Source organism: Notechis scutatus, chromosome 2, assembly GCF_049901735.1.
Source record: "Notechis scutatus isolate UNSWTSFEM ecotype Mainland chromosome 2, rNotScu1.2, whole genome shotgun sequence".
NCBI lineage: Eukaryota > Metazoa > Chordata > Lepidosauria > Squamata > Elapidae > Notechis > Notechis scutatus.
In genome coordinates, this window is record NC_142010.1 from 162,564,309 (window position 1) to 162,573,372 (window position 9,064).

The 9,064-nt window shown below is 39.9% G+C and overlaps 1 protein-coding gene across 36 annotated transcripts in view; it reads left to right on the top strand.

Annotated features, from left to right (window-relative positions):
* SUPT20H (SPT20 homolog, SAGA complex component) overlaps window positions 1–9,064 on the top strand; it is a 55,396-nt gene that overhangs the window by 45,469 nt on the left and 863 nt on the right. For all 36 annotated transcript variants that reach the window (XM_087957171.1, XM_087957155.1, XM_087957159.1 and 33 more), the window contains 2 exons: window positions 489–611; window positions 5,253–5,358. In XM_087957171.1, the coding sequence (XP_087813297.1) occupies window positions 489–611; window positions 5,253–5,358 (229 nt within the window). The remainder of the gene's footprint in view (window positions 1–488; window positions 612–5,252; window positions 5,359–9,064) is intronic.

The window sequence follows — 9,064 nt, forward strand, 5'->3', positions numbered from 1 at the left end:
TTTGTTACTTTTAGTACCCTGTAAGCAAAAAGATGGACCATAAATAAAGTACTGCTATTTCACAAAGAAAAGTTGATGAGCTAGTTCTATGGGACATCCAACAAACTAACTCAGCACCTCTTACTCCTCCTTCCAGCTGTAATAGAGATTCCAGGCTTTGATCTAGTTGGAAGTAAACACATATGTTTTACCTAAAAGGGAATAAAATTAGTTGATGTAGGCAATATGAATTCTGTGCACATGTATATCTATTGTTGCATAAAATGATACTTGCTGTGGAAAATTACTTTGGTCACTTTGATTTAGACTTCCTTTTTAGTGTGATTTTACCGAGTAAAATCTTTTTAGTCCCAATTTTCTTGAAGTGGAAAGGGACTAAGGGCACTGGGTGCTCACAGTTATGAATTCTAAATTCTATATATTTATGCGCATCACAGATAAAATATGCAACCCTCCCAACACCTAATTTCTCTTCAAACTTTTAACAGCTTGCAGGTGGCTCACTGATATTCAATCCTCTCCAGCAGCAGCAACAGCAACAGCAACAGCAACTCTCCCAGTTTTCATCTCAGCAGCCTACAACTTCTAGTCCTCAGCCACAGGGAGATCAGGTAGTTTATTAAGAATAGTAAACAATAATCAATGCTGTCTCATAAGTTTGCATATAGACATCAACATAACTCCTTTAATTTACGTTGATGATATCACTGGAGAATTAATCTCCACAATACAATGCAGCTGTCTTCCAAGAAAAGCTATTGTATAGGTGTGAAAGTTTCTGTAATGGCTGGAATCCTGATAATGCAATTTCAATTCACATGGAATGTTGGTTGCCACAGGGAGCCTTCCTATACCTGCAGTTACATTGTATCCTTAGACAACCTGATGTTTTCTGACACACTGATATCACAACATACCACAGAAGGAAGGGCTGGTTTAACATTGCTTATATGTTTAGTTGCATATGCAGTAGCATTTATGTTTACATAATACCCAGGGGTGGGATTCAAATTTTTTAACAACCAGTTCTGTGGGCGTGGCTTAGTTGGTGGGCATGTCTTGATGGTCATGTGACTGGCTGGGTGTGGCCAACTCAACATCACTCACATCGAGGCACGCATCTCCTCGCCTGGCCTCTCATGACTGTGGGGATGCTGCAACAGTCCTAAGTGTGAAAAATGGTCATAAGTCACTTTTTTCAGTGCCATTGTAACTTTGAATGGTCACTCCACACAAGCAAAGTACCAGTAAAAGAGGGGGGGAAAAACTTCAGAGAAGTTCCTGAGACAGGAAGTCTGTCCTGCCAAGAATGTAATAAGGGTTAACGGAGAGGCAGTTTCTGTAAGCAACACCAGAATGTTTCCTTCCTGCCTTCCTTACAGCAGGGGTCCCCAACCACCGGGCCGCGGACCGGTACCGGGCCGTGGAGCACTCTCTACCGGGCCGCAAAGAATTTTTTTTTTAAAAAAATGGCTTTCTTCAGGTGAATGCTGCTGGGATCGGGGATCAAGGACACAAATGAAAGAAGGGGAGGGAGGAAGCAACCAAAGCCTGTCCTTCTCTCTGGGTCAGCTCTCTCAGTCGCTCTCTCGCTCCTCCACCAGCCCAGGAAGAAACTGCTTCAAAGAAGCGGGGGCTTTTCCTGTCGCCGCAGCGCCTCCAGCGCCCGTTTCCCCCACCCCACCCCGCCCGCCCGCGCTGCTGGCGGGTTCAACCCAGTGCTCCATTCTGCCTGCCTGCCTGCCTTCGTTAATGGTTGAATCGGAACAGCTTCGGCTGAGTAAAAGAGGCGAATAGTTATTATTCTCAGCCGAAGCTGCTCCCAAACAACCAGAAACTAAGGCAGGCAGGCAGGCAGGCAGAACGGGACACTGTGGATTGAAGCGCGGGCGGGCGGGGGGTGGGGGTGGGGGTGAAACGGGCGCTTCGGAATAGCTGCGGTGACAGGAAAAGCCCCCCCCCGCTTCTTTGAAGCAGTTTCTTCCTGGGCTGGTGGAGCAGCGAGAGAGCGAAGCCTCCTTCTCTTCTCTCCCCCGGTCCTTGCAAAAATTTTCTGCTTGAAACCGGTCCCTGGTACAAAAAAGGTTGGGGACCACTGCCTTACAGGATTAGGCCAGTAATTTCTTCTAACAACCAGTTCTCCGAACTGCTTAGAATGTTAACAACCGGTTCTAGCAAATAGGTGCGAACTGGTAGAATCCCACCCCTGATAATACCCCATAGTGCTTTACAGTACTCTCTGGGTGGTTTACAATATAGAAGCATTATTTGCATATTGCTCCCACAAGCTTGGTCCTCATTTTATTGAACTCAGAAGGATGGAAGGCTGAGTCAACCCTTGAGCCCTGGATTGAACTCCAGGCTGGGGGAAGAGTTTGCCTGCAAAACTGCATTTTAACCCCTATGCCACCAGGGTATGAGACTAAGATGGCATTAATCAAGCTCTTGGCTGACTTATGGTGGGGGCAGGATGGGGATAGTACACCAATCATGGTTGTTGATCTCTCAATAGCTTTTTGATACCATTTAGAGAATCTTCCAAGTTTAATAGTACAAATCTCCAATCTCCCACTGTCACTTTTACAGTTTGAGAAATAGGGAGATTCCTTTCTGTGTTTATTTCTCTGCCCATTATGCAGACGTGGGCTATGCCTTATCTGATAGTTCCCTAGGCAGCATCTCTTCCCTCAGTCTCCCAAGATCAGTCCCACATACCATTACAGATTGACTTTGAACAGCATTCAGAAACTGCGGCTGGTATAGAATGCAGTGACATGGATAGTTAATGGTACTGGTTTGTTCCTTACATGTAACCCCACTACTTCATGAGCTATATTAATATGCTTTCAAGTGCAATTCAAGTTGCTGATTGTCATCTTTAAATCTCTTCATGGTTTGGGGCTGAGTTACTTAAGAGTCTACCTCTTCTAGTTTCTACCTGTCCCATCAGTCCTACAAGATAGGCATGTTCCAGATCCTGTTGGCTAAGGAAGCTTTTTCTGCCATAGTGCATTCTGGAACATTCTACCTTCAGGATTATGTTGGCCCTAAACCAGCTTGCATTTTGTAAACCCTAAAGACTGGGTTTACTGACTCTGTGCTTGGGTTTAGGACCTTAAAATAACATTTTTGTGTGTTGTAACTTTTTATATGTATTTGTTTTATTTTTATTATTGTTTGTGGCCCAGAGTTGTTGAGATGAGTAGCAATATAAATTAATTGAATAAATTAAAAAAATCACTAATCATCATGGCTTTGTTCAATTGAAACTTTCATTAACTCATGCCCTTGCCACAGGAAGCATTCCAGCCTAACTCATTTCCTTGCCACAGGAAGCATTCTTGTGCAAAATACTTGCCAGTTTTGCCACACATTGGAATTTTATTAAACATCTGAATTTGTTGATTTTTCAGGAATTATGATTGAATTGAGCTTGAGGGAAGGAGGAAGCAAAAGTGATACTATTCCAAATGTCAAGGAATGGTTGTGAGAAATATGTGATTTATTTTTTTGGGGAAGGCAATATTCTTCACTAATCAAATGATGCAGCAGTATGTTTCACTATAGCAGAATGACAGAGATTCTGTGATAGCTTAAATAATATTAAGCAATTTTTTTATTTTATAGTAGTGATTTCATTGCTATACTGGTGACTATTGATAAATATAAAATATAAGATAGATTTTTCTTTTTTTTCTTTTTTTGTATTTTTAGTTTGTACTTTTAATTTAAAAAGAATATTCTTGGTGTTAGGTGTTGTGGTTAAGGAATTGGTCCAGAAACCTGGAGTCTGGCTTCTAGGGCTCCTCTAGGCATAAAATCCATGTGGTGATTTGGGGCCAGTTACTTTCTCTCAGCCCAGTCCATTTCAGAGTGGTGTTGTTGTTGTGGGGAAAATAGGATGCAGGAATATGTTGTTTTTCTCTGGGGCAGTTGTGATGTGATTGGGTTTTGGAGAACATTGTCATTAGTCTCTTGCCACAGTTGAACATCTGATTGCATTTCAGTGTGCTGAAATTATCCCAAGTCAAAGGGGGAATAGAGCTTGTTAGAACAGTTCACCCTAAGCACCTGATAGACCTGGCTGGTTTCCAGAAATAGCTTGAGGTATTCTATGAGTATCTAATCAGCAGTCCAGAGAGCTTGATCACAGCCTGGAATGGGTGTCAGAAATGTAGATTGCCCCTAAGTGGCCTCTTCCTGTGCACTGATATCAGGATGCACTTTGACTTTATGAAGAAATCAAGGAGATGAAGCATCAGAAAAAACATATAGTGTACTTGGAGGAAGAGGAAGACTGAAATTGACCAAACATGAATAAGAATCCACATTAGGAATTACATTGTGGTGATAAGAATGGTAAAATGGCATGATTTCTTTATCCTTATTATATCCGCTGATAGCTCCTTACCGGCCCTATTTAACCTTGTCCCTATTTGGGAGGAATGAATCACTAGAATCGTGTGCTGGCCAACTATGAACTATATGGCAGATAAAGTTGCTCCAGAACAACAACTGAACAGATGCCAAGGTAGGGGCTTGCAAGATTAACTAGAGTTAATCTTTTGAGTCTGTGACTCCTAAAGAAGTGGGCAGAGTTCTCTAGTGTGGGAGCTCATCCACCTGTTTCTTTGATCCAAGTAACTCATGGTTGTTTTAAGGCCACCCAGGAAATGATTTGTGATTGTAAGTGATATCCACCTTCTTAAGAGTCCATTACTCTACCCAATGATCCTGGATATTTCCATTCAGACTTCACCCTCCATTTTCTAGGGAAGTTGGCTCAGACAATGGCTTGGCTTCAGCTCTAGATTATCCTGGAGGAAATGAATTATCTGATCTGTTTCAATTCAGCTTTAGGCATATATTGGAGAGGAGTTATTTCTTAGCTTTAGTATCTTCTAGAATTATATTCTGCATTGTTGCAGCCTCATTAGAATTAATACATAGACGACAAACTGAATTACAGTTATAAGTAAAGAACTTCTGTTTGAGGTATCTTTATAAACTAAGAATTTATGGTATATATACTTAAGTATGGTTTCCACCAAAGTTAATAAATAAAGTTTATGTTATAAAGTGGTAAAATCACTATTACTGAAGCTGTCTCATTTACAAAATCTTGTTTTCAGATGAAACTCACTATTTATGTATCAAACTAGGGAATGCTTTGAAATGTATTTCTTCTGAAAGGAAAATAAATAAACTATACAGATCATAAATATGTTTTGATATATCAACTTTTTTGCTAGGGTACTGAGGAAGCCCTCCCACACCAAGACCAATCCTTATCTGCTCAACAAACTGCTGTTGTTAACTTGACTGGAGTAGGGAAATTTATCCAACCTCAGGCAGCAGGTACATGTATTCAAGAACCAGTTTTATGGAGTGTTCTTGTGCAAATTCATTTTTTAAATTGTTTCCTATGGTACTATGGGAGTATTCTAGCAGTAAATATACAACTCTGAACACATATGCCCTTATATGAGCCTTTTTAATCAAATACTGTGTTGTTCTATATATACACTTTATTAAAATACTTAAGAATTATGTAAATGAGTACATTTGTTTAATCTATGAACAAACAAAAGTCAGACTTCCAGGTTTAATATTTTCACTGGTTTCTTATAGAACCAATCAGAACCAAACAAGGGCTGGAAAGGAACTTGGAAGTGTTTTAGTTCAGCTGCTTGCCCATGGCAGGAGACCTTACATCGTCCTGAACAAATGGTTGTACCCAATCCTTTCTTAAAAACTTCCAGTGAAGATGCACCCATAACTTTGGGATGCAAGCTGTTCCATTGGCTAATTATTCCGTCTGGAAGTTTATCCTTAGTTCCAGGTTGGATTTCTCTATAACTATCTTTCACTCATTACTTCTTGTCCTGCTCTCATGTGTTTTGGAAAATAAGGTGACCCCATCTTCTCTGCAACAACCCCTCAGGTATTAGTTGTCATGTCACCCCTAATTCTTGTCTTTATTAGGCTAGGCATACCTAGTTCCCCTAACCATTCCTTATACACTTTATCCTGCAGATCCCTTTTTATCTTAGTTGCTCTTCTTTGTATTCTTACTAGGGTCTCAGCATTTTTATATTGAGATGATCAAAACTGTATGCAGTATTCCAAGCATGGCCCCACCAGTGCAGTATAAAGCGGCATTATCATTTCTTGTGATTTTAGTGCTATCCCTCAGATTATGTAGCCCAGGATTGCATTGTGTTTTTGGCAGCTGCAGTACACTGCTAGTTTATATTTAAATTGTGGTCTGCTAGGACAATTATATCCCTCTCATAGTCATTACTGCCTATTCTATACCTATGCATTTGACTTTTCCTGCCTAGGTGCAGGACCTCACTTTTCTCACCACTGAACTGCACCTTGTCAGCTAGGGCTCAAGTCTATCAAGATCCTTCTGAATCTTGAGTCTGTCCTCCAAAGTATTAGCAATTCCCCGCAACTTGGTGTCATCTGCAAATATGATGACCTTTCCAATCCCCTCATCTAGATCATTATAAAGATGTTGAAGAGCACTGGTCCCAAAACAGAACCTTGAAGTAGTCCACAGCATACTTCCCTCCATGTAGATGCAGTTTCATTGAGGACTACATGTTGAACGTATGCATATACGTTCCATATATGAAAACTATGTAGTTTAGAGATTTAAATTACCAATAATTAAAAAATAGAAGATTGTAGAATGAATAAGGATCTATCTTCTGTCAAATGGGTAAATCATGTGTAAAAGAAGTAACATCTCTGAATTAAGTACTTTTAAAAAAAATACTATTTTGTAGTTTGGGGGACTGAGAAGGGACTGCTAATCTGCCAACTGCTAATCAGTCTGATGATGGTACCATCTATCATTTTATCAAGCACGCTGGAACCTATTTTGTCAAATGCCTTATTGAAGTCCAGGTCAACTATCTACAGCATTTCCTTTATCCATTACTTTAGTCACTTTACCAAAGAAAGCAATAAGAGTTGTCTTATAATGTTGTCTAACATTATCTTTTCCAGGATTTTCCTGGATATTGATGTCAATCTGACTGACCTGTAGTTTCCACTTCTCCCTTTTTTTGTATGTTGGAACTACACCAGCATTTTTTCCAATCCTTTGACAGTTCCTGCATGCTCCAGGAGCTATGAAAGTTTTTGTTCAGTGATTCTGAGATCATATCTGCCAGCTCTTCCAGGATCCTGAGTTGTAAACCATCAGGTCCTGACAATTTGAACATATCAAAAGTGGATATATGTTTGCTTATCAATTTCTTGCTTATTTTGATCTGCATTCCTGTTCTGTCTGGCATGGTGCTGCTTTTGGCAGTTTGGATTATTTTTTTTCCTTTTGTGTGAAGACAAAGGCAGTGAATGTATTAAGTTTTGTTTTTTTTCCTGTTGCCCATCGCCTTCTTGCCATCTTCTCCCATTAATGGACTGATCATTTCCTTGACTTTCTTCCTATCTTTTATCTATTGAAAGAAATCTTTGTTATTTTTGGCATTTGTTGCAAGCCTTAGTTCATTTTGAGCCTTAGCTTTCCTAACTCTTGTCTGTATAGATTTGGACTATTTGCTCGTATTCTGCTTTGGTTGTATCCTGTTTTCCATTTTTTATACTTGTCCTTTTTCTCTCTCAGTTTGTCAGAGAGATCTTTATGCAACCATGCTGGTTTTGTTTCTTGTTTTTGTTTCTTTGTGGTTCTGCATTAATTACTTTTATGATCTTATTTTTCAGAGTTTCCCAACATCTTGAATTGTTTTTCCCTTTAGGGTTTCCATCCATCCAATCTTTTTCTTAGTTTATTGAAATCAGCTCTCTTAAAGTGTAAAATATTAGTTTGACTTGGTTCAATTAGCTGTGCCTGTATTATATTAAATTCTAGTATGACATAATCACTCTCCCCCAAGGTTCCTATAACTTCTACCCCTTCTAACATTTCATTCCTATTGGTAAGAAGTCCAGAATAGTGCAGCCTCTAGTTCCCTCCTCTACCTTTTGGGTAACAAAGTTGTAGGTATGTCAGGAAGCTATTTTGATCTCCAATTTGCTGCAGGGTAAAGAAAGTCCCCCATTACTACCCTGGCATGTTTCTTGCATACCTTAACCAACTGATTAGTAAAAAGTGGGTTCATTATTACTGATAATTGTTTGCTTCTTTCTGTGTTCAGTTTGGATACAGATCTTGCATTTACTAGGAATCTTCATCTTCTTGGTTGAATCTCAGTTCCTCATTTTCTTGATTGAGATGCAGAGTGACTGGTCTTGTCTCTAGGCACTTTAACTTTTTTTCTACTAGTAATCTAATTATCCCAAAGGTGCTTTTTCAAGTGGCAACTGGATTTTGTTTTCTTTGAAGACATTTCGCTTCTCATCCAAGAGGCTTCTTCAGCTCTGACTGGATGATGGGAAATGGAAGGATTTATATCCCTTGCAGACAGCTGGTTATTTGCATTCTTTTATAGAGTTGTTGAGGCCACAGAAATTTAGATGTCGTATCCCTGTTCAACACCCACTCTCAACAGAATGTTGCTCAGTTTATGGTATATGCAGTGTAATGCAGTGAGACATGTGTACATTGGTGAAACAAAACAACCACTTCATAAATGCATGCACACTATAGAACAAACCCATCAGGAAGATTCAGCAGTCCATCTGTATTTAAAAGCAAAGGTCACTTTTTTTAAGACAGTAAAATGCACATTTTGGACACAAGATCACTGGTTTGAAAGTGGGGTCAAAGAGGCCATTTATGTCAACATTGAAAAGCCCTCCCTCAACAGAGGGGGGAAGGATCTGATACCATCTATCTCCAGTCTACAACATAATCCTTTCAGCAGTTCCAAGAAGGCTCCACACCCATTTGCACTACTCAGGTGACCCTGATGACCCAGATAAACCTCCAAGTGGCCTTAACGACTCTCTAAAAGAACGCAAATGACCAGCTGTCTGCAAGGAGTAGAAATCCTTCAATTCCCCACCATCCAGTCAGAGCTGAAGAAGCTTCTTGGATGAGAAGTGAAATGTCTTCAAAGAAAAACAAGAAAATCTCGTTGCCTCTTGA